The sequence below is a fragment of the Adiantum capillus-veneris genome, chromosome 4, assembly GCF_014529385.1.
Source record: "Adiantum capillus-veneris isolate H3 chromosome 4, ASM1452938v2, whole genome shotgun sequence".
Classification (NCBI taxonomy): Eukaryota; Viridiplantae; Streptophyta; class Polypodiopsida; order Polypodiales; family Pteridaceae; genus Adiantum; species Adiantum capillus-veneris.
The window spans coordinates 20,851,071-20,877,409 of NC_140934.1; the positions used below are offsets into that span (position 1 = coordinate 20,851,071).

At 45.3% G+C, this 26,339-nt stretch overlaps 1 protein-coding gene across 1 annotated transcript in view; it reads right to left on the reverse strand.

Annotated features, from left to right (window-relative positions):
* Positions 1-26,339, reverse strand: part of LOC147458837 (uncharacterized) — a 130,105-nt gene that overhangs the window by 35,083 nt on the left and 68,683 nt on the right. The window contains exons 4-7 of the mRNA XM_086510262.1: positions 17,509-17,562; positions 17,249-17,363; positions 14,959-15,086; positions 14,525-14,849 (exon numbers count right to left, since the gene is read on the reverse strand). Coding sequence (XP_086366388.1) covers positions 14,525-14,849; positions 14,959-15,086; positions 17,249-17,363; positions 17,509-17,562 — 622 coding nt within the window. The remainder of the gene's footprint in view (positions 1-14,524; positions 14,850-14,958; positions 15,087-17,248; positions 17,364-17,508; positions 17,563-26,339) is intronic.

Consider the following 26,339-nt stretch of genomic DNA (forward strand, 5'->3'; position numbering starts at 1 on the left):
TACAGCTCTAACATTCATGTAACAGGTATTTGATTTGAGGTCACTTTAAATACCATGTACATCATTTTGTTTCAGAAGCCATTGTCACACTGACAATCCATGTAGCTTTGAAACTCAAGGGGTCAAGGTAGGTTGCAAACCGAAGGCTTCAAGGTAAAGTGATAACAAAGTTGGTGACTCTGCAAGTTCACCTTCTTCCATCCACATAGCATCCAATGGTGGATAGTTTCTGAACTTTACCAAGTAACGCCTAGCAACCTTGCCTTTCACTTTCCTTTCTTTGTGTGCCAAAATTTGTTCAGGGACCAAGATCTCGTCAAGTTCCTCGACTTTCGGCTGATCTTCAGCTGGCATATCTTCTGGCACATCACCCACATAGGGTCTGAGAAGACTCACATGAAACGCATTGTGAATCTTCCAACTGTCAGGCAATTTCAGCCTATATGCAACATCACTGATTATGTCGCATACTTGAAAAGGCCCATAGAAACGCATGCTGAGCTTTGGAAACAGTCTTTCCTTGCCCTTCATCTTCTTTAACCTTGCCTTTTCAAAGCGTAAAAGCACCCAATCACCAAGTGAATATACCACTTCACGACGGTGACGATCAGCTGCTTTCTTTTGCTTTGCCTGAGTCTTTTCTAAGGCCACTTTGACCTTCTTGTACATTTCATCCATGTCCTGAACATACTTATCTGCTTCAAATATCCTGTCCTTTGTATGCAGTATGGGAGGAACTTTCTTGCCACCTTCAACTATCTCAAAAGGTGCCTTGCCAGTTGATGAATACACTGTATTATTGTATGCATACTCCACCAACGGCAAATACTGCTCCCACTTTCCTTTATGCTCTGACACATAACACTTCAGCAGATCTAGGACAGTAGAATTTGCCTCTTCTGACTGCCCATCTGTTTGAGGATGAAATGACGAAGAGAATTTGAGCGTGGTGCCCATATTCTCAAACAAGCCTCTCCATAACAAACTTGTCATGCGTGGATCACGGTCGCTAACAATCGACTGTGGCATGCCATGATACTTGAAAATATTGCTCATAAACAAGTGTGCCATCTGATCTGGCTTTATCTTCTTCCTGCCAGGAATCAAATGAGCCTGTTTGCTGAATCTGCAAATAATCGTCCAAATACCATCGTTTCTTGTCTGCGTTCTCGAAAGATCAAAGATAAAATCCATAGCAATACTTTCCCATGGTTTATCTGGAATAGGTGGTGGTTGCAATAACCCTGGTGCCTTTTGCCTGTCAAACTTGACCTTCTGGCAAATTAGGCATTCTCGCACAAAGGCATCTACATCCCTTCTCAATGTATGCCAATAGAAGAATGTCTCAACCGCTTTAACTGTAGCATCAATACCACGATGCCCTGCATACGGTGGGACATGACTCTCTTCCATAACTTTGCGTCGCAATGGCTTTGTGACACACAATCTGCCATGCATCATCATGAACCCATCTTTGAGAAGATAGTGTTCATGACGTTGTCCTTGCATTAGCTTCTCGAAGACCCTTGCAAAATCTTCATCATTTTCATAATGTTCTCTCATATCATCAAGTTCATGATGATAAGGAATTGACACAGCTGAAATTTGTGGCTTCCTAGACAAGGCATCAGCCACAACGTTCTTCTTGCCTTCCACATGCACAATCTGAAAGTGGAACATGGACAAGATATTTGCCCATCGCATATGCTTCTCAGATAACTCTGTCTGTGTCAAGAAGTATCGCAAGGTCTGATGGTCCGTTTGGACAACGAAATCTGCACCTAGCAGGTAGTGTTTCCAACTTAAGAGCGCATGAATCACAGCCAGTAACTCTTTCTCATAGACCTGCATGGTCATCTCTGGCCCTTGCAAAAATCTGCTCTCATAGGCTACTACCCTGCCATCTTGCATTAGCACTGCACCAATGCTACTACCGCAGGCGTCACACTGGACCACAAATGACTTCCTAAGATCTGGCAACACAATGACTGGATCTGAAGTCATCTTTTCCTTTAAGAGATTAAAAGCTGACTTCTCTTTCTGTGTCCATCTAAAGGTGACTGCCTTCTTTTGAAGAGCATGTAAAGGTGAAGCAATCTCAGCGAAATTTCGGATAAACCTTCTGTAATAGGAGCATAGTCCCAAGAAACTTCGGACATCGTGCACCGTCTTCAAATCTGGCCATGACTTGATCGTTCAACTTTTGCAGGATCCATTCTGACACCATCCTTTGAGACAATGTGTCAAGAAGTATCGCAAGGTCTGATGATCCTTTTGGACAACGAAATCTGCACCTAGCAGGTAGTGTTTCCAACTTAAGAGCGCATGAATCACGGCCTGCAGTTCTTTTTCATAGACTTGCATAGTCTTTTATGGTCCTCGCAAGATTCTACTCTCATAGGCTACTACCCTGCCATCTTGCATTAGCACTGCACCAATGCTACTACCGCAGGCATCACACTGGACCACAAATGACTTCCTAAGATCTGGCAACACAATGACTGGATCTGAAGTCATCTTTTCCTTCAAGAGATTAAAAGCTGAAATCTCTTTCTGTGTCCATCTAAAGGTGACTGCGTTCTTTTGAAGAGCATATAAAGGTGAAGCAATCTCAGCGAAATTTCGGATAAACCTTCTGTAATAGGAGCATAGTCCCAAGAAACTTCAGACATCGTGCACCGTCTTCAAATCTAGCCATGACTTGATCGTTCAACTTTTGCAGGATCCATTCTGACACCATCCTTTGAGACAATGTGTCCCAGAAAGTGGATCTCTTCCAAAAAAAAATCACTTTTCTTTGCATTGATGAGCAACCTATGACTGCGTAGCTCTTCGAATACAATGGCCACGTGATGCCTATGCTCCTCTTCATTCTTTGAGTAGACTATCATGTCATCAAAGAATGTACCAACAAACTGCTGGTGTGGACGGAAAATTCTGTCCATCATCCTATTGAACGTAGCAGGAGCATTTGTGAGACCAAAGGGCATCACTAAAAATTCGTAAAGGCCAAACGCTGTTCTAAAAGCAGTCTTGTGCACATCCTTTGATCTAATGCGGATCTGATGGTACCCACTCTTTAGATCTATACTGCTAAACATAGCTGCTCCTTCTAATTTGTCCATAATATCATCAATTCTAGGTATAGGGAACCTATTCTTGATGATATTCTTGTTAAGTGCACGGTAGTCGATGCACATACACCATGAGCCATCCTTTTTCTGCACCAACAACACTGGAGAACAGAATGGAGATGAACTGGGCTGAATCAGCCCCTTTTCTAACAGCTCCTGTACTTGGCCCATTATCTCTTTCTGCTGAGCCGCACTAACCCTGTACGGAGGCTTATTTGGTGGGCTACTGCCTGGCACCAAATATATCGCATGGTCCTCGGGTCTCTCTGGCGGTAATTGAGACGGTAATGAATCGGAAAAGCAGTCACTATATTGTTGTAAAAACATTGACCTTTCTTTATCTAGCACAGATAAATTTGATTCATCACAATTTGACACTTCACGTGCAAAAACCAAGTACGCAGAAAGATGCTTTTCCATTACAGAAGTAATAGCAGAAGCTGATACAGTGGGAATAGACTCCCCTTTAAGCTTTACATCCAGAATGTGAGTCTTTCCCTTGCTCTGTACAGTGATCTTTTTGTTGTAGGCATCCATGATTCCCTGTACACGAAACAACCAAGGAATACCTAGCAACACATCACATCCGTCCAGTGGCACGATGTAAAATCCTTCAGCATCTACATAGGACTGGATATGTTGGCGCAATTTTCCAAAAATGGGTGTCACAGCCTCTGTATGGCCAGGACATGCCAAACCTGCCTCTGCTGTATAAGCCATCTCTTCACGTCTGATTCCCAACTTTGAAGCCAATTCTGGGGAAATAAAGTTGGCTTTGGCACCTGGATCAAAGAAGATAAGAACTGTTTGATCCCTGACCTTTCCCCATGCTCTGCAAAGCTCACTTGCATCTGAATTTGGCTTGTCGCCCACCATATCTGGCACTAGACCAGCCATGGGCTTCTTTCCTTTCTTGTCTTCCTTGTCATCAAAATCAGCTTGCCTTTTCTTTGTAGGACAATTGTAAGCAATGTGGCCAGGCTGCTCACAGATAAAGCATTTGTTCTCTGACCTCAGGACCTTCTTTTGCTCTTTCGACTTGCGAGGAAAACGTCTTTTCCATTTCTTTGCTGGTCCCTTTTCTGATTCAGCGGTAGCTTTGCCTTTTCCTGCGTTGGCTTGCTCCTGAGTCCCTTTAGGAACCTCATTGGGAATGTGCTGCTTCGCTGAATTTTTCTTGGCTTATCCTTCCTTGACGCCAGTATTGAATTCACAATCTTCTCCCTTGAGCAAACCATTGCCAGTGTTTGCTACCTCGATGAGCTGCGTCAAAGTAGTGACTTTGGTCTTTTTGAAGTACTTTCTCAATCCTTTGGGTAGGCCACAACAGTATTTTTCAATCTGTTCCGTCAATGGCACAAACCTATAGGAAGTTACTGGAAGTAGAGCTTTACAAAACTTCCGATTGTAGTCATCCAGATTCTTGCAAGTAGCAGCATTAAGCTGGTGCCATTCTGTCATGACATCTGCTTCAAAGTCATCAGATAACCATGCTACTGCAAAAATCTGCTTGAAGTAAATCCATGTGGACGAAGCTTGCCCATGAAGCAATAAAGTTGTCCACCATTGTCCCGCATTCCCTGTCAAGAAAGTGGCTGCCTTGCGGACTTTTGAAGCCTCTGTAAAGTTTCCCCCTGCATAGGCCTTGTCAAACTGCTGGAGGAATGAGAGAGCCTTCTTCCTGTTATCAAACCCTGTAAAGGTCGTGAATGTCACACCTTTGCCACCCTCTTTGTACGGAGTTGGCCTCTCCAGCGGCGTTAAGTTATCATATGGAAGTGACTGAAACATGGGAACACTATTAGGGTTCATCTGTGTTCCTTGGCCGCTATTAACTTGACCTGGAAACGCCATATTTGACTGTTGATTTGTAATTCCAGCCATACCAAAATTTGCCTGTGGCATCCCAAATTGGCCCTGAGTGCTCTGAAACCCTGGTAGCATGCCCGTGACACTATACATGGGGTTAGGCATCATCGTTTGAGCACCCCCGAATACTGTTCCTGGCGTGTAAAACTGATTTCCAGGTGCATGACCATCCATGCTCTGGAATACCGATCCACCTCCAAAATAGCCAGGGTGTACTGAAGGTGGTGGGAAGACTTGTTGCATAGCCTGTAGGTTGCTTCCCTGCCCATTAGAACCAGCTATAGGCTATTGAAAGGTAGCTGGCTGAACTGGTACAGCTTGAAAGACTCGCATTTCAGCCTCCTGTTCTTGAACCTTAGGCACAGGTTGTGGAGACTGCATGTTCTCCGTAAAGTGTACAGGTGTTTCCATTGACTGTGCAGTATGAATCACCTATGCTTGAGCCTTAACAGGCTTTTGAATATGATCCAGTGACCCAACTTGCTGAGACGGAACAGGAGGTTGCAGAAAGGCTAAAAACCTCGGGTTCTGCATTACTTGTGTGAACATAGCCACAGCAGTAGCCAACTGGGTCCTGAATATATCATCATCCATCTATGGTGGTCTTGAAGACTCACCCCCTTCATGTGTCTGTTGACCCTGTGAAGAGGAAACCTCTTCAGTCACATCATCTGGTCTGTCAACCATAATTGCAATTTCCTGTGTCTGCTCTATGATCCCCTGTGTCTTCAAGCCCAAAACTGACCAAGGCTCACTTCTACGGGAAAAATTGATTTAATCTCGTCGATGGAACCATGAAACTGGCCTGTTCAATCCAAAAAGGGCGGTAGACTTTACTTCAAACCTTGATTTAGCTTTCACCCATTATTAGTCGTCTATTATACCTGCGCTATAGTGACACAAAAGAGGGGAATGGGATACAGATGCTAGAATGCACCTGTATGAGAAGACTGACACCAGATTGGCCCCTAACTTAGGCGCCCCTTTCGGTATTTCTTTATTGTTTAAAAGTGGGAATAAACGCTGTGGTTCTTTCCAAGCTGCCCCGCACAACCTTGGCTGAATTTTGACTGTTCTGGCCTGATTTCGGCAGCATAGCTGTACTAGAACCCTTCACGGTCAGTATTCCCACGCATTAAAAGACTTTGCCGACGCATACGGGCACTTTGCAAAACCTGGCGAGAATCTGCAGCACGCTGAATTCTCTGTTTTCAGCCCTGAAAATGTGCCAGATCGCCTGTACAGCGGTCCCCTTGCGTCCCCGAACCTCCTGGGGGTATTAGGGTCCGTTTAGGGCCAAAACCCTAAACCTGCAAAAATACACAGCAGGCTGTAATTCACTGTTTCGGGCTCCGTTTTGCGTGCCGGTCGCATCCGTAGCAAGTCCTCGAGCTCCCGCACCTGTAGGGCTACTTGCCCTTTGAATCGCACGAGATTTCTGGCGTGAAACCTCTCCGAATTCACCTGTACCTGCGGGGGGATTAGCCGCTAGCTAATCCAGTACCTGTACAAGAGGCTCTTGCCTCGGCAATCGCGCATGAACCCACACAACTGTACATTGGTCAAATGAAGAGCCCACTAGAGGGGCATAACATACTGCCAAAGGGGAGAGAGAGGGCAGTGCGTAGCGTGCAGGGCATCACTCCTGGCACCGCACTGTACATAGGAGGGAAAGCAAGCACTCCATAGCTCTCAACCTGTGACAATTTCTGCAAAACAGCCCCTCCTCCCTTCAAATTCAGCGCCAACTCTCTCTTGCATTAGAAACTGCACCAGAATGTGCCACTTGGCACATTTACAAGCATTTTCCCGTTTTGGGGTTGCCGCCTAAAAATCTCCCAACCGGTTGCCCAGTTGACTTCACGGCAGAGTAAGAAAATGTTCCCCTTGTCATTCCGGAGGTAATGACGCAAACACATTTTCAGGTCCCAAAATAGCAGTTCCCTAAATTTTAGGAGATGCTTCCATTGTATCTTTCTAGGTCATCCCACCCTCTTTGTACACTGTGGCCACATCCAGAACTGAAATGTAGCCTCTGTAGCAAAGGATTCCGCTTTGGCTAGTCAATGACCCCACTTGGCTAACCATAGTCCTTGTCCAACCTTAGTGCTCTCTTGCCCTCAAGCCTGGACTCCCTCTGGACAGTTCCACACTAGCTATGCAATGCAGGGCAGTTAGATTTCCCGAGGGGTGTTTCCAAAAAGTGAAAGTAAATAGATAATAAGAAAGAAATCAACAAAAAGGATAAATAGTAGTCACACGCTGGTGACACCTTGGACCATGGTGAAGAAAGGCCCAGGGCGCCAGAGTCGAAGAAAAGCCTCTCTACCCTCTCGCATACGGTCGGAGCTGCCCTGGAGTCTCTCGAACTGTCCTTTGAGAGTATGGATCACCTCTAACCACAGATCGTGAACAGTCTCTACTGGTGGTACAGGGCGAGCCTCAAAGATGCGGAAGCAGTGGGCCCGCCAGATGAACCAAAGTGTCATGCCGCAGATATTTGTACTCTAGACGCCGAGAAAGTATGGCTCGAATCCTCTACTATAATCTCCGTCGATGCTGTGTAGCTCCTCTCCTCACTCATGGTCGTCTAGATCTCCCTAGTTCCAGTGCTCAGTCTATGATAGGTTCAGTAGTGGTAGTGTGAGTGAGGACAAAGCTCTACAATGGTGGCTGCTCCTCTAGCTGCTCCTTTGGCTATCCAATAACTAGTGTAAAGAAATTTGTAATCTATCTCTGGGATTGTCTCTCTTCAGCTCTCCTCAGTAAAGTGTCTCTATGTCTGTGTAACTCAAGTAGATACAGTCCAAGACATCTCTGATCCTCATAACTCATGACTCTAGATGGAGGCATGAACCCCTCTCTAAATAAACAATGTAAACGGCCTCGTATCTCATAGTACACTGTGCAATGACAAATGTAATGTAGCTCTGTCTCTTGGAGAATCTTTTGAAGAAGTTTCGAGAGCTTTTGGAGCGGCTTGGAAGAAGAAGAGATTGGAGCTCAAGACGGGCGTGAAAGTTCTTTTTTTTTTTAGGAGCAGATTCACATTTTTTTAGGAGCAGATTCACAGGAATTAAACCTTGGAGTCCACCTCGTATGGAGTTCTCTGTGCAGAGTTTGTGGAGCGGCTTCGGGATTACACAGCTACCCATTGAAATACGAGAAGGAAGGCAGATTTCCAGATCTTGTTCGAGCAACACGGCCCCGAGCGCCAACGACATCAATGACCAAAACCAACAAAAGGCTATGGATAGCAAATTGACTACCATCCAGTTAGCGGCCTATGCACTGGTGAAGCTCTCAAAGAAACCATAGATTTGTGTGGCTCGAGACAGTGAAGCCAAAAGCAAATGCACGAGTTCGCTAGAGGACAGAGGCAAAGGCAAGCTTGACAAGGATGGTAGTACCAGTACTCAATTAGTTGCCTCAATACCCACGAGGTCCGACAACAATTGTTATAAATGTGACACGACGCTTTGTTTGGCTTGGGAGTTTGAAGCCAAAGACAAAAGCTAAACCTCACAAAGAAACAAAGGCAAAGGCAAGCTGGACAGAGATAACGGTGATAAAGATTTGACAGAGGAGATCAACATGGCACACGTGGCGACGACCACAGTGGCCACAACACCAGATTTTTAGTCAAAGAAACAGTTGCCGCCACTAGCTTCAGCCAGGGCTTGTGAGTGGCACGGAGGGGCAAGAAGTGCTACATATAATCACTTTGGACCCTTGTGTCGGAGTTCAAGTTATCGTTGTTTGAACCCGTGGGTCGGAATTCAAGGCACATGCAGCTATCAGGGAACCAATTAGACGTATCTAAAACACTATGGATGAGTGCACCAATCCATTGTTGTTGGTCAGATTATGGACAAGATGTGGTCCAGCAGTTCATTATCTCGGAGTATTATGGATGTGATGTGTTCACAGTTCACAAATGGGGATTCTTGGACGTAGTGTGGTCTACAGTTCAATTTTCTAAAAGGCAACCGATGCTCAAGATGGCATTTTTCTAAGGTACAAAGTTGAGGGTAGCAAAACCGAGGTGTATCCAGTAATCCAAGGTCTTCTCTTGGGGTGTCCATGGTAGCTTCTTAATCGACTTGGTCTCACTATTTATGTCCACTATGAGTTGCAGAGAGGGTGTTAAGAGTTTTGGCATCTCAAGTGAACTGCCCAGAGTGATCCCATTATTTATTTTGGCTTTTAGGTATTTATTTTACTTATTTTTCAAAGTCTAGGTAAGGAAATTTACTTAGGTGGGCATATATGTGACCCCTTGCCCCATCGTACATTGTATCAATTATCCATTGGCCAGGTTGATTGGTTCAGGAGACTCTCTCTCTCTCTCTCTCTCTCTCTCTCTCTCTCTCTCTCTCTCTCTCTCTCTCTCTCGTGCCACTGAGGAGCGAGTGGCTCAGATGAGGGCCGACCCGACAGCTTTCATCCGGGTAGCCTTGGCACCAGACCCGCCCATGTACCACATCTTACATCCCCCCATTAGTACAGGATGGAGCTAGATAGCTTGATGCATTCTCATGATTGTACTACCTTGAGCATATAGACATGCATATACCCCTAGAGATAGAGCTCCATCCCTCCTCAGATACTCCACTACCTACATTCAGTTCAGTTTTGTATCAGTTTTGTTTCATTTGTCTTTCCGATAGACGGATGACATACACACCATGTACATTTGATTTGTCTCATAGGCCGATTTCGGCCTGACATAGACGTTAAAAATCTTTCTTTCTTTTCTTTCTTTCTTTCTCTCTCTCTCTCTCTCTCTCTCTCTCTCTCTCTCTCTCTCTCTCCCCCCTTGGTCTCTACGCTTCCGCATCGTCGACTTTGACAAAAAGCCCTATGGGGAGGTCGGCCATTCCAATTGTCAATACTATGTGGTCTTTCTTTTCCTCTCTCTTTAAGTTTCTACCTATGATTATGTGGTTATGTTATGAATCTCTCATTTTGATTATTCTCATGTGATGGTAGCAAATGATTACTACCAGATTTCGCGACATTGGTATCAGAGCCCAGGTTCACCTCTTCTTTTATAGAGCGGCCCAATCTTGCAAGGAGAGATTCAAAAATGCCAAAGGTTTATCTCTTTCTCAATCAAGAAAGAAATTGAGGTAAATTTTTTAGATCTGTGTAGTAATATGGATCACATGAGCAGCTCAAATCTTGAATGCATATGGGTTTCTCAAAGAGAGAGGAAAGAAGATGTCATGTTGAAGTTCCCAAGAGTCGTTATGAAGTAGGGAAAGAGATTCAAAGTGCATGTCATCATAAATCTCTTCCCAAAAGGGCATCCACTAATGTGTGTGTGTGTGCGCGCGCGCGCACGAATCATGGGCCATTTGGTTCAACCATGTTGTGTAAATCATTTGGAGCCCTTATTTCTTGACAAAGCAGCAAGTTTTACATGTCTTTAGTCTACTCTTGGCTTGGGACACAAGCCTGTAATTTGGTTTTGAAGCAGATTCCCTTCATCCACTTTCATAATATGATGCTCGAAGTCCTCAAGGAGCTCAAGGAAGATGAACCAAGGACGTTTTTTACCTCCTACGGTAACTATAAGGGCGTCAAAACCTTGCTTGGACTTCTTAAACCCAAAATGACTTCTTAGGTAATTGTAAAGTGTTACTTCAGTGTTTATTAAAAAAATACTTGACTTGCATCTCAAAGCTTTCAAGAAACTAGTTTTACTCCTTGTGGTCTGCTACCATTTTTAACTCGAGAAATTTGGTTGAAGTTAATGTATAATCAAGAAGTGCTTTAAGAGAGAATATCCTACAAGATCCAAAAATGCCTTTTTCTGCGTAGAGATTGCCATTTTATTTGTGTCATCCCAGCTTACAACTTCTAAGGGTGGTGACGTTGGGTTCTAACGGCCAATTCACTTACTTAAGAATCTCTTTGGATTTGGTTAGAGAATCAAAGCAAGTGGTCCCTTATCAGTAAATAATCAATTATTGAAAGAGAGATGAAATCAGGTTTCAATTTTGGTTTTCAATAGTGGTATTCTCAAGTGGGTAGGTAGCTTCTATAGCGCAGAGAAATGGTAACAGCCTTCAATAGCTGGCAGCTTTGTGATAAAGAGCCAAGTCTTGAGCAATTAAGTAATATGTTTTTGGTAGAACAGATTACGTGTGTGTGTGTGTGTGTGTGTGTGTGTGTGTGTGTGTGTGTGTGTGTGCCCAATCCCAGGCACACTCACTCTATGAGGCAACAAGTCCATAGAGTGGGGCATGTTGCCTCATCAAAGTGATGAGAGTATTCTTGTTAGCCTTAATACCAGGCCATTCGCTCTTCATCAGAGCTTGAGTAATTGTATCCATTATTTTTTGTTTCAAAAAACCATTGTGTATAAATTTGTTTACCAGCTTAGAAAGTTCCTCAAACGAAACAAACAAGTTGTTGTAGTGCATGATGAGGTAGAGAACATCCAAACAAGCATCAAGAGCGTTATTGTAAGGTCTACTACTTTTTTCTTTGACAGATTCAATAGTTGTGAAATTAAACTTATCACTTTTCTAGCTATATCTTGTAGTAAATTCACTTGTGTAAGGTTCTAATAGTTTGAATTTTAAAGTAAGATAAGTGGTATAGGTCGTAAAGGGCTCCCCGTTTAGATAAATAATCATGTCTGCAGTGCTCTCAATTTTGAAGAATGACAAGCGGATAGATATCCTCAAGTTGTTTTTTAAAATATTCATTATTTAAACTGAGGATATCACTTGACATATAGGTGAATTGTGTTAGTTTCTTTTGTGATTCGGAGTTATTAAGTTGTTTAATATACCATTTGTACTCAAAGTATACCATGTAAAAGTTATAGAGTACAGGTGAACAAGAGAAACCCAAAGGGATTCCTTTTTTTTTATTTAAAGCATTTATCACCAAGTTGGACAATGCTATTTTTGAGCAACCAATGAAGGTGTAGTAGTAGCTCTACCTGGTTAAAATGAAATGGGGCTACGTGTGCCTTTTTTAACCCAACATGGGTTCTTAAAGAGTGATATAGAGAAATAATGTGTTTTCGTTCTGTTTTTGAAAGCAAGGTCTACTGGCTCTTCTAAAATAGAGAGCAATTCTATAAGTCCAAACATAGGAATAATGTCATGACATTGTGTAATGCTTGTTGTGTGGATATACGTAGGGAGATCTAAGAATATTTACTCATGTTCTGGCTTGGAAAGCAATGTTGTTACCAATCTTGGTGCAACAACAGTAGCCCTGGACACTTACGGTGTCACATATGTGTGAGCATATCGTTACGCCATCATTTGGTCATTGACAACCGACATATTGGGAGGTTATTTTTGGGCAGCTTCAAGGACACATTCCAAGATGCCCCTTTACTTCTTCCCTCATTGTGGACTAGAAGGTTGTCACCTCGCATATGCAATGGCATGGTCGCCAACACCTTCTTGGCAATTCCCTTCGATTGGAGAGTTTGCATTGGAGCAAGGCTTTCTCTTCGACTTTGGTTCAGTGGTCCCGTCGCCAGGCCTATTTTCTTTCGCAAAAAGGAATTTGCCAGGTGCAACAAGTGGTGGACAATATTGGACATGTTCTTACATTTCATGATGCGGCATCTCGCTTTCGCTTGGGGCACCATTACTCTTCTCTCTGGCAAGAGATTCACGATGCTTGTTGACCAATGTTTACGCTTTATTACAGTCTGATGTATGGATTGTGCTGCATGGTAATCAGTTGTGGTCTCTGTCCAAATCAGCCTTGTGGTGGAAGCGAACCTTGGCTGGTATCTGGCACAATCATCTACCTTTGAAGGAACGTATTTTCTTGTGGCGCTGCTTGGTGGGAGTTTTACCTGTTGGCAACTTGTTGCGTGCTTGGCATATTGCGTCTTCTCATTGTGTCAGATGGCATGATGCTGCGGAGACTCTGCCGCACTTATTGTGGGGCTGTCGCTGCTCCCGGTCCTTCATTCGACAGGTGTCTGCTGCTCTTCGGTCTTGGCTTTTTGGGGACCTTCAGTCTCTACAGTCTCAGTTCACAGTTTTTTTTGGCAGGTTCAGATTTTGGGTTCTGTGGACCATTTGGCACCATCGCAACTCCTTGATGTCTCAAGGCGTTGCAGTTGACCCGTTTCCCTACTTCAAATTTTCGCTGGGTCAGGTGCGGCATTTTGCTTATGATGCTGGGAACATTACTCTTGATGCCTTCAGGATTTATTTTGACTCTTTCTAGCCCTTGGAGCCTATGCTGCTCCACTTTTTGTATCTTTTCTGCTTGGTGGGTTTTCCTTGCTTTGAGGTTTCCCACTTGTAATTTGAAGCAACAAGACTTACAAAAAAAAAAGTGTGTTACATATACATAGACACTCACACACAACTATATTCATATATACACACATACAATCAAATAGTCATACATGTAAAATTCAATATACATACATAGTAGCATGAAAGCCCGTTGTGTCCGCTCGAAACGAAACAAAACTTGAAAAACCTGAAACGTTTCTAAACAATGGAAGAATCGACAGTCTATCTCGCAGCTTTCTGTAGCCCTTTGTTTTTCTCTTGCAGAGCTTGGGAGCAAGGTCTTTTGATCTTGCCGTATTGGCTGCAGTCACAGTATTGATGTGTCCACCTTTCTCTTAGATGTATGTTCCCAATTCACTCTAAAAGTGGAGTGATAGTTTCTCAAGAGGTGTTCTACACACAGGAAGATCAACATTAATTTTCAATCTTAGTTCAAATGGAGTTCCTTCAAATTTCACTCATGGTTGGACCATTTTATGATGTCGTGGGGCTGGATATGCGGGTTACGTGGACTTGTAGAGGGGTACTTAGGCAGGGGCAAGAAAAGGCTTTTCAATGCATAGTGCTTAGCCTGGAGGGTGCCCCTCTTGGGCCAAAACAACCCGAGTAGGAAAGGTTAGGAAGCCAGTCGGCAAGTAGGATACAATCTCATTTTACAAATTGTAGAATGGGGGTATAGCAATGAGGACACACTACTACGGGGGCAAAAATAGTGATTCATCCCATGAACTCTTGCATAGGTTTCCGGAGCATAGCATCAACCTCCTCTCACCCGGTCTCGAGTGATGATGCCATGTATCCTCATGTGTGCACACCACCTGTGCATAGATCTCTGAGGCCTTGGGCTTCTCGAACGACCTAGCTGGACCGCCTCGATCAAGCCTGTCGAGGGATATATATGGTGTTGTCGCTCAGCACCATTCTAATCGGTGCTGGTGAAGAAACCCCTAAGCTCTCTCTGAGTTGGCCCTTTGTGTGTCATGCTCCTCAATGTGTCTCTCTAAACCTGCATATTTCTAGAGGAAAGAACCCCAAGCATCTCTAGTCCGTGTAGTCCATGATCTCTAAAAGTGGTCCAAACAGGGCCGATTGCAGCCATGTGTCAATCTCTTAACGTAAAGTGCATGAATCTTCCCTAACGAGCTGATGTAAATCAATCAAGAGTACCAAAACATCCATGCAGTGATTGATATGTACACGTCAGAAATGAGTTTAGAAGAAGAATGCTACCTGCATAAAGTGAAGCCAACCTTGAAAGGCTAATTTTAGTTTGCAATTGAGTAATTTTCTTGCCAGTTTCTCTTGCAAGCATCGACTCCAACTTGCCTCTTGACACCCTTGTCTGAATGCATAAAAATACCACATCAAACGCTTCCTTTGTATCTTTGACTTCAAGTCTTTATTGCTCCCAGTTGTACTAGTCCATACTGCAAATATTAAAGCTAGACGTTTTCTCTGAAGTTTTCTTGAGCATATTTCTACATAAAAATTCTTGTTTCTCCAGGCTCTGAAGCATGCCCCCAAGCGCCTGTTAGCGAACCTTTTTACTGCTCTCCTATAGCATGTCGATCATTGTGAGACCACAGGTTTTCATGAAATCGATAAAAGAAACTTCCTTTAATGCAGAAATTTAGTACAGCATTAGGTGAATCTGAGAACCTTACATGTAGAATGAATGCACTTTTCTTAGATGATTCCATGTGTTAAAAATGCGGCCAATTTTTTTCTTTGACATGATCTGATAAAGATCCTTCAAGTAACAGCGCTTCAATCTCACAAGTTGGCATCCTTCCTATCATGTACAGTATAAACATCAAACCATGCTTTCCTAGATTAATCTTTTTGTATAAAACCAGTGACACTCAGGGAATACAAACCAAGATGCTTGCTGAAAGGTCATCATAGAATCCACATGACCCCAAAAGACCAATAGTTTCCTCGCTGACTATTGTAAAATGAGAATTCGTCAAAGTAAATTGTGTGTTTATTTGCACAAATGATAAGTGGAATTCTACTGCTTCACACGATATCTTGCGTCCCCATGTAAATCCTTGGAATAATCAAACTAGCTAATTTGTGAGCAATCCACTAGCTCATGTGGGGATGCCAAGTTTGTTTTCCCTTTCTTTTGATGCAAAAAATTCTTCTATTAATAAGGGAATAGACATCCTCAAAATGCAGCACACTCACAAAACTTCCTGGTGCACTTGATTGGGAGGAAAACCCTGAGAGGGGGAGTGATACTCCCAGCATAGGGTGCCCTTCTAACCTTCCGTAAGACACTCCAACTGGCCTCAGAGTGTGAACTGACTGACTCACTCCATGTGGTCCATCCCATCTGAACAGGGTGAGAGGGACTGTCCAGTGCTCACAAAATACATTTTGTCCGACCAGTGAGACAAAGGATGAAATCAAACATTTCCCAGTTTTTGTGTCTTGAAGGACTCGCTGGTTTTTACTTTAAAACGTGTGAAACAAGACAACCTTCAAATCAAGCCAAGATTCTAGAAGCTCAGCCAGTGAAAAATGTTGGTTTGCCATGCGCACTGAGGCTTAGTCAACCGCCAAAATGATCCCTCTCACCTTGAATGCATGTACTAGGATCAAAACCACCTCTCTTAGAAGGCCTTATGCTGGAATTCTCAGTATGCAGAACCCCACATTCGTTATATGATTGTGTGGTATCTCAATAAGATTTTGCATGCAGGTTGGCAGTTCGATGAGTCAAACTAGACTTTTGTGTCATTTGACCAGGCACAGAACGAAAGACCTTAGTACTTATTATTGGGCAGGGGGCCTGCTTGTCCAACGTACAAGGCCTACTTCACCAAAAGCAGCACAAGATTTCTTCGTCAATGGTTACTTAGGAAAAGGTTTCCTTAAACCCAAGCAAGACCTTTGTATGCATAATGAGGTGTAAGATGCACTTGATTGGACAGCTCAGATTATCATCACACAGTTTAGCAATTGAGGCAGGCCAACCTGCATTCATCCCTGGGATGACAGGACTTGCACGCCATGTTTAGCAAGGATAGAGAGTAAGGAGCATTATTTACACAGATGTGCACCTTATGAAAGCATACGGAGCCACTACGCTACTCTATTCAAGGGCAGCCCATACTCAGAGAGGAGCTGATGGAGTTGAGCGACCAGTGACAGGGGCCGCTTCTTGAGATAGAGAGCTGCAGGGAGGAGTTCCTCCTGTAGGCTATCACCCACCACCTCTAGTGGACGACGAGTCCTAGCTCATAAACTTCTTTCAAAGGATCACTAAGGCACCCTCTCTTACCATCCAGAGAAGAGTCACAATACATCACGCAAAGATTCTGTAGTCTTGCAAGTGACCCAGAGCGCCAGGACATGTGTAAGACATCGAGGATGGAGTGCAGACTTTAATGGGAAAAACTGTCCTCATTCCTACTCTGCAGTAATTTCTTAGTCTTAGTATTTCCAAATTAATGGGTCTCGCAAGAGAAAAATGGCTCCAAAGTTAGTCTTTGGCCAGAACATCTAAGCCATGGCAAACACATACACATTATGTGATGAACTCCTGGTCCTAATGCTACAAAAGTTACGGACCTCCTATGCAATTGGCTAGAATGTGTATATGCAGCAAACATTGGTCTCCCAAAAGTATAGGAAAAGTCTCTCAAATAGTGTAGCCCTCTTTAAGAACGTGAAGCAAGTAAAGTGCTTTTACAAATAATTTGGCGTCCTGCAATTAAAAGTCCCTTTGTGTTGCCAATAGCTAATAAACTGTGAAAAGATGCCTGAGATTTGATATATCCCTTACTATAAGAAAATAAAATCTTGATACAAGGTCAACCAAGTTCATTATAAACTCTGCACCTTTAAGTTTTCTTCAATCTCTGCCCTATTGTAAAGCAAGCTCAGAACGTGTTGCTAAATCAAATAAAAGGACTTGTGATGCATTAAATAGCATAGGCAACATACGATGAGAGCATTAAACAGCTTCTCCAAGCGTTTGCGGTGCATGATAATCTCAGCCCTTCGTTCCAAGCGTTCTTTAATTTTAATATTCATGTCCTTGAGAAGCCTTTTTTCTTTTCTGAAACCAATTTGAGAGTTCCCATTAACGAGCTGCACATAAACATTCTCTTTTGTGACACATGGATAAATTAGCCAGTGGCACTTGATATACACAAAATGGCATGCTTAAACTTGTGACTTAAGATAGAAAGAAACGAGCAAACCTGCGATCCTCATCCTTTTTGACTCGTTGTCTCACAAAGGCCACCCATGATTTCCTGAAGCACTCCATCAGGTAAAAAACTCAGATACAACATCCACAACTTTATGAAATACAGTTGACTAGATCAGCGAGTGAGTGCACACGGACATGTTTCTATTACTATATTTCAACTTTATTGGATGCCTGTCTATAGTGAGGTAGGCAGCAGTCCCAACAAAGGGATGGCCCTTTTTGAAGAAATTCTACAAGTCTATGCATGCCCCTGCTTTCGCAAGCAGTGACAAAAGCAATTACCAATCTTCAAGATACTGTGCTGTTGTTTTTCGACGAGAAACGAGTTTCAGAACACTCAAAACATGCATACAAAAGCGTGATGATCAAGGAGAGAATACAAATCATTAATAAGAGATGAAGATGGTAAATCAGATCCATGAAGGCAATGTATATTTCCAACTAGGATGTGCATTCTTCATCTCCCCAAGGATCAATTATTCGAATCAGTTTGGTCTCATAGGTCATTTTGGCCTTTTGAAGACGTTTAATAAAACATTTCATTTCTACTATTCCCTGCTCTCAAATGAGTCAGCGAATAGTCCCACTCTCCCTAAGTGTATCAAGAGTGACCCTCCAAATCTCCAATAGAATGCTCTTGTACATACTAATCAACGAACACCGGGCCCTGGCACACCTAATTCACCACCCAAAAACACTGGCTAAGGTATCACAAGTCTCTGTGTAGGTTTAGAAATTGGGTCCTACAGTGGGGAAGGAATCATCCTATGAGCTGTGGCATGGGTCTCTGCAATATGGTATCTATCTCCTCTCCAATAAAGAAGTGAGTAGGCCTCACCCAGAATCTCATGATGATAGCTTGGGTCCTCCTTTCTAAGCAGCATCGAGACTGTGATCTCTCTCGAAGTATAGGCTGTCCTAGGATGCCCTGTGTGGGAGCCCTAACTGTATCCTGTCTGTCAGCCTGGGAGGTGAAAAAAACTATCATCTGTCTTTGTAGCGGCTCTCAATGCACACGTAGGCTATCTCTCAAAAGTGTATCCCCAAGTTTGTGAATCTCTAACAAGTATAAACCAAGACATCTCTGATCTGGGTAGTCCATGACTCTAGAAAGTGGTCCAATCCCTCCATAAATAAGCATATATATACTCTCACCTTATAATAAATAGGGCAGTGGCAGATGAAATGCTCCTTGTCCTCTGAGGCCAGTCTACAAACTCGGCACTTGTGCTCCTCTAAAGGCATTCCACTGTATCTTTCAACCTCTTATCTCCAATTGCTACAAGGAAGTGTGTATCTGACCAATGGCAGACCTCAACGATTGTGTGCAGTGGAAGTATTCAAGGATACACGAGAGAAATGAAATGAAATGAAACGTTATATTAACTTCTTCAAAAGGCCACAGTGACCTATGAGACCAAACTGATACAAAAGTGGTGAACCTGTTACAATGTCTGGGTACCTTAGTACTAAAGTACTAAGTGTGAAAAGTGTGATAGTGTGAAAATATGTGAAACAAACTAAATACAAAGTATTAAATAAACTTCTTAGGAGCATTTTGGGTGTTTGGCTAGAATGCTTCTAATCCTTTGTTTGTAGTCTCCTCCGGTGAAGTGTGCTTCTGCATCTTGGTCGTGGTCGTCTCGATTTCCTAAGCTCAATCGCTCTATCAATTAGGGTGCCTTTGGTATGAATGTGGATACTCCTTTGTGCTGGCTGCTGGTCGCTTGCTTCTCCTTCCACTCCTGTTTCTCTCGATCCAAAGAAATCTGTGATCTGCCTCTGAGGCTGTAGTGCTCTTTGTCTTCTCATTAGATTATCCCTGTGCCGATGTAGTTCCAGTAGGTACAAGCCTAAGCATCTTTGGTCTTGGTATTGCATGATTCTATCTAGAGGTCCAAAGCCTTCTTTAAATAGGCAATGGAAACGCCCACGTATCTCATAGTATACGGTGCAGTGGCATATGTAGTGTAATTCTGTCTCCGGCTCCATTCCGCATAACTTGCAAATTCTGCTCTCAGGTGGGATTCCCCTAAATCTGCCAAATTCAATTTCCAACTGGTGTGAGGATGTACGAATCTGACCAATAGCACATCTCAAACCATGAGACAGGTGGGTATCCATGTAGCTCGGGCGAATCACAAATCCATCTTCAGATAGCTGTAGGAAGTTTTCTTTGTAGTCGGCCATCTTTGTGCCCAATTCTTGTGTAGGGTCTCTACCCATGTCCTCTTAGTATTCAACTGTATAAGATCCTGTCGGATGATTTTATTAATCTCCGTTCGTGTAATTGCCAGTGATGGAGCCTCAAGAGAGTATTGGAAGGGGGGTAATCTTTCCATACTGAACCCGTGTCTCTGAAACCACGAGGGCAGTTGCGCATACCAGCATGATGTATCCCCTTTCATTGCTAATTGTCGAGAGGATTCGAGGGCCAGTCTAGTATATCGGCAATTATTTGTATCCCACAAACCATGTATAAAGGACACTGATCTGGTAAGAGCTTCAATTTCTATCGGAGGGGCAGCTAGTTCCGCTCGGGTAATCGCGTGTGGTACGGAGGCCTTGGCTCTAATCATTCGGGAAATCATAGATACCAAAGGTCTCTCCATTGACTTCCTGATCCACAGATGGTCCCCAAATCTGGACCCCATAAAGCATAGCCGAAGCCACCACAGTATCAAAGAGCTAAAGTTTTGTTCGTGGTTCCTGAAATTGCACTTGTGAACACATCCTCTCCAACCCTCCCAAGGCCACAGAGGCTCTGGATAATCTAGCATCCACTGCTTTCTTAAGAGTAAACTTCGGTCCTGCAAATACCACACCAAGGTATGTGTATGCATTTGTGTACTCTACTGTATCCTGCATAGTTACCCGGAACGCGGAACGGGAACGGCGACGGGATCCCCGCGGAACGGGGGAACGGCTAGGGGTTCGGAACGGGAACGGCGCGGAACGGGAGGTATAAAAAACACCCAAATAGTGCATTTTTTAGCTTCTTGTTTTTAAATACAAGGAGTATTAGAGTGCTCACAAAAAACTCGTTTTGAAGACCATTCAATCTTGCTATGACTAGATGATGTGTGTGTGTGTGTGTGTGTGTGTGAGAGAGAGAGAGAGAGAGAGAGAGAGAGAGAGAGAAAGAGAGGGAGAGATTTGAGAGAGTGGGAGGGAGAGGAAGAGAGCTTGAAGGCTTAAAGCCTTGAGCCTTGAGAGAGTGAGTCTTGAGAGGGAGAGATCTTGAGAGTGTGAGAGGGAGAGAGCTTGAGCCTTGAGGATTAGCTTGTGGAGAGAAAGGGGGAGGGGGGTGCATTTTATGAGTCCTTGAGGCCTTGCACACTTCAAAAAGAAGCCCAAACATTTACTTCAATTTTTTCAATTTTTGCCAAATTTGTTTGTAGCCGTTGGCCGTTCCAGGGGCATTTCGGAACGTTTTGGGGGCGTTCGGAACGTTCCGGAACGGCCGTTCCGGTTTGCACTGGCCACCCGGAACGTCAAGCGTTTCGGGACGTTTCGGAACGTTTGGGAAGGGAACTGCCCCCCCGGAACGCCGGAACGGGGGCTAGGAGGCGTTCCCCGGTAACTATGGTATCCTGGCCATATGCAAATGTAGGTGCCGATCTCCTAACCCACTGAGGTGTGGTGTTAAACACCATAACTTTGGTTTTACCCAAGTTTACCGACAGTCCACTGTCCTCCGCAAATTTATGTAATGCATCTAGCTGCCTCTGCATTCCATCTGGTGATTCTGCTATCAATACAATATCATCTGCATACAACAACAAAGGGATCCATGACCCTGCAAGTTGAGCACCTCTGTCACCCTCTCTATCAATGTAATCTGATACCTCATCTATGTACATACCAAATAAAGTAGGGGATAGTGGGCATCCCTACTTTACTCCAACAGTGGAATGAACAATGTCGGAATCCCCTTCTGGAGTACGTACATAACCAATTACTGGAACATCTATGCGCCCAATGTGGCGAGTGCTCGTGCAGAGTTTTGGTCACAGATAGTTGAGTCTCTGCCGCAGGCAGAACATTGGTGCATAGGAGGGGACTTCAACATGCTTGAGGACCCTTCTGACAGGGTTGGTGGTAGCCATGCTACTGTGCATGGAGTTGAGTTGGCAGCTTGGGAGAGGTTTTGCATGACTTTAAGGGTCTCGGATGTTTGGCAACACTCTGGTTTTGTGAGGCCCCCAGATAGCCTTGCCTTCTCTCGATCGGACCGCAGAGTGGGAGGAGTGAATCTATCGCGGATAGATCGCTTCTACACTAGTGACCACTTCAGTGACCTGGGAGGGACAGTGGGCATCTTGGCAGGGACCTCCTTCTCGGACCATGCACCAGTGATCCTCATAGTAGCAGACAGGCAGAGGAGTGGGAGCACGATGCTTCGCATCCCAGAGGGGTCTTGTTGGACTCAGCACTCAAAGAGAGGGTAGAGGCTCTCTGGACAAAGGGCTTGGACAGGTAGGACTCTCCTGCTGACAAAGTGGCCTCTAGCCTAGCTCAGATTAGCCGTTTTTTTCTCCAGGAGTCTTTGGCTTGCCGGGCTGCAGCGAGAGAGGCGGAGCAACGTCTCAAACAGGGCATTGCTTCGTTACAAAGGATGTAGGAGCAGCATCCAGACAGTCCTTGGTTGGAGGAGCAGTTAAAGCAGGCTTGACAGGAGCTTGCTCGCACAGAGGAGAGGCGACATGAGTTTGCTTTCCACCGACAGGCATCTCAGTGGACCAAGGTGGGTGACAGAGTGACTGGTGCTTTCTTTGAGGTAGTGGGACCTCGGCACTCGCATGTCAAGGTCAGTTAGTTGAGGAGCCCGACGGGTGAGTTGCTTCTAAGCCCAAGGATATGCGTGCAGTTGCTACTGACTTTTACCGTGAGTTACTGTCTGCAGAGTCCAAGTCAGAGCGTCAGGATGCATGCACGGAGCAGGTTTGGGCACAGATGCCTTGTCTTGTGACTGAGGAAATGAGTCAGAGGCTTGAGCTGCCACTTCAGCTTGAGGAGCTGCACACGGCTCTTAGGGCCCTCCCCCGTGGTAGCTGTCCAAGTGAGGATGGGTTGACTCCCAGTTTTTTCTTGGAGTACTGGGACCTACTTGGCCCAGATCTCTGCAGTGCTTTTCAGTACATTTTGCACACAGGAGTGATGCCTGACAACATGAATGAGGGTCTGATCTACCTCATTCCCAAGGAGGGTGGCTCCTTGGATGAGATTCGACAATGGCGCCCCATCACCGTCCTCAACTCAGCCTACAAAATTCTTGCCAAGGCTCTGACTTTGAGGATTCAGCCACTTCTAGAGAGCCTTATACATAGACTCAGACAGGTTTTGTCAAGGAACGCAGTATCCATGACAACATCTTTACTTTTTGGGAGGCTTTTGCCCTGGCACGGCTCTGTGGTGAGGACCTCGTGATTCTTCTTCTCGATTTTGAGAAGGCATACGACAGTGTTGACTGGGACTTTCATAAGGGCACTCTACGCAGGATGGGCTTCTTAGATGCTTGGATCAGAGGGGTGTCAGCTTTGTACAGACAGGCTCATAGTCAGGTACTCTTGGAAGGAGGTAGAGGTGATCGCTTCATGCTTACACGCTCGGTCAGACAGGGCTGTCCTCTTGCCCCCTTTATCTTTCTGTTCTATGCAGAGGCGATAGCACGTTTTTGGTGTCGCAGCAGGTTGGTCTACGGGGCTTAGCACTCCCTATTCAGGGAGATGAGCTACTCGACGCTGAGTTTGCAGACGACTCAGCCTTGTACTTAGATGGCCAGGAGGCCAACCTTCACAGGTGTGAGCAGGCTCTGGAGACCTTCTGTTGTGCATCGGGCGCACTAATCAACTGGAGAAAGACAGTGGCTTTCTCGGTTGGTAGTGCTCCTGTGCCAGATTGGATGCCTAGAGAGGGTTTTAGGTGGATTCCCCCAGGGACTGCAGTTCGGTACTTGGGCTGTCGGGTTGGTTTGGACTTGTGTCCCGAGCAGCAGATTGCTCCCCTTCTCTTGTCTATCAGGAGAAAGTTGTTACACTGGAGCTCAGCACGACTTTCTTTGGCTGGCAGAGTAGTAGTTGCCAACCAGGTGTTGTTGGCGACTATGTGGTACATCACTTCCTGCTGGATCTTCTCGAGTTCTTGTATCAGCCAGGTAGAGAGGCTGATCAGGAACTTCCTTTGGTCAGGACGTGACACTCATATAGTCCGAGCCAAGGTGGCTTGGCTGGCACGTCATCACTCTTCCTTGTTCACAGGGAGGGCTTGGGATCATTGATCCAGCACAGCAGAGCAGAGCCCTTCTTGGGAAGGTCATCGTCAGAGGACTTCTTCCAGGTGAGGAGCCCTCGAAGGAGTTCTTGCTACAGCGGCTTCATGCTAGGGTGCCTCAGGCAAGAGGCTTTTGGCAACCTTCGACCAGATGGATATTTACATAGATGCGCAGAGTTGGTTTGAGCAGGAGACTGGAGGACCGCTTCGCTGTGAGTTTGCTTCGATCTTGGGAGCACTTGCGGCGTGGCCTGGAGCTGAGACAACCTACGTGCACAGAGGAGCGCCTAGGGCAGCCCCTTGTCTAGAACCCCATGGTTAGCACTCAGAGAGGCCACTTGGTTGGTAGTCGGCCTCATGTTTCTTGGAGTCCCATGGCAACAGGTCCAACGTGCTCTTTAGGTGACTGGCTAGAGTTCACAGGTTTGTCAGAGGAGGTGCAGGATCTCCAACTACAGGGCATAAGAGGGGTGCAGAGCATGTGCCAAAACATCTCAGAGTCAGTTCCACCTGAGTGGCTCACGCCTCTCGAGCCAGTAGCACCCCGGTGGATGGGAGCCTTCACACGACTGGAGGTTCTCATCTCAGTCAGGGCCTGCTCAGAGACTGTCCCAGCCCTTTTCTTCGAGCTTCAGGGTGGGGGACGCCTTCACCGAGTTGCAGTAGAGGCCCCGCAGGTAGCAGAGTGTAGTTTTCAGAGGATCCGAGTAGTGGGCATCTGTGGGAGGACTTGTGTCATAGACCCTGACCCAGCAGCTCTTGAGACTGGACACTGGCGGCTGTGGGCTTGGGAGTGTTGTCCACTGGCACGACTACAGTGGGATCCTGGTGAGTAGCTATGGAGGGATCCCTTCTCTTCTGCAGACCACCCAGGAGTCCCATTCCTTCAGTACACTGTTCGACTAGGACGTCATATACTAGCAGCACAGAGAGAGGCTCGCCCCGCTGCAGCACCTCATTGGCAGGAGGAGGGTCTCACAACTGAGTTCTTGGCAGCATTTTGGGAGAGGTTGTGGGACTCCAGACAGCCGAGGCGAGTCACCTTGTTTCAGTGGCTGGTCGCACACAGAGCTACAGCAGTTGGGAGCTGGCTAGTGCATAGTGGTCTCTCGGCCACATGTACAGCTTGTGACCACCTAGTGGAGAGTCAACGTCACTGCTTTGGGACTATCCCTCGGCCCAGCAGGTGTGGCTACGAGTTCTTCGGCTGATGCCTGCTCTCTCCACGGCTCGACAGTACACTTGGGGAGCAGCGGCTTGGTCCACCCTCTCAGGCCCGGCACTTCAGTTTGAGCTATCTTCCACCAGCAGGATGATAGTGATGCAGGAGGGACGACCTACACTCCAGCCTGCTACAGAGCTTACTCCACAAGAGTGGTGCAGTGAGAGAGAGGAGTGTTGGGAGCTCATCAGTGGCCTGACACTCTGGTTCATCTGGCGGGCTCGTTGCTTCCGCATCTTTGAGGCTCGCCCCGTGACACCAACAAAGACTGTTCGCGATTTTTGGCTAGAGCTGATCCACACTCTCAGAGGACAGTTCGAGGGACTACAGGGCAGCTTTGACCGCATGCGGGAGCGCAGAGAGGCTTTCCGTTGACTCTGGCGTCCTGGGCCTTTCTACACCATGGTCCAAGGTGTACTCCGATGGCATTACCGACCACCTGTGTGGCTTTTCCCTCCCCCCATTTCTTGATTTAGCCCCATTGCACATATGCTGGTTTTTTCATTGGGAGAGTCTCCCACCATGGTTGTTGTAGCCCTCTCTTGAAGAGGTGGTTGTAGCCCTATGGGCAGTTTCAGTAACTAATAGAAGGATCTTTCTCTCGGGAAAAAAAAAAGTGATCATTAGCTTTACAATAATGGCAACGCATCTTCTTTTTGCCCTTATCACCAGAATTTCCAGACGAATTGCTGCCAGTAGAAGCATTAGGAACAGAATTTTTGCCACTCGTCGCAAAACCATAAGAAGTGGTTGCATTGCTGTTACCACCCTTTCTTTGAGAAGCAATAAAAGCCTGTTCAACTGCACGTTGCCTAGTCCTGTTTTTTCTAGAAAGTGACTCTTGCAACAGCAATCTGCATAATGCATCAAACTTGACAACTTCAGGATTTCCTTGGGTCATAAGTCTCCAAGTACTAGCAAAAGTCTGGTAAGAATCTGGTAAGGCATCAAGAACAGTCTGCACAAGGGAACTGTCTGAAATGACTTCACCTGCAGAAATAAGTTGCTCATTGATATCCTTGACACCAGCAAGAAAAGTGTCCATATCATCTTCCTCATGCATAATCTTCGACTCCAGCTCTTTACGCAGCAAATAAATTTTAGCCTCATTGCGGCTTGCATTAAGACCTGCTAGAATATCCCAAGTCTGTTTTGCAGATTTTGTTGAACGAATGTGAGAAACAATGGTGCGCTTCACAGACAACGCAATCAATGAGCCTGCGCATCCTTAACATCCCAACGAGCTTGTTCTGCCGTAGGCAAAACAACTCTAATAGCAGCAATCCTTGCAACAAGACCTGCAACATCCTCAACATCGCCTACAT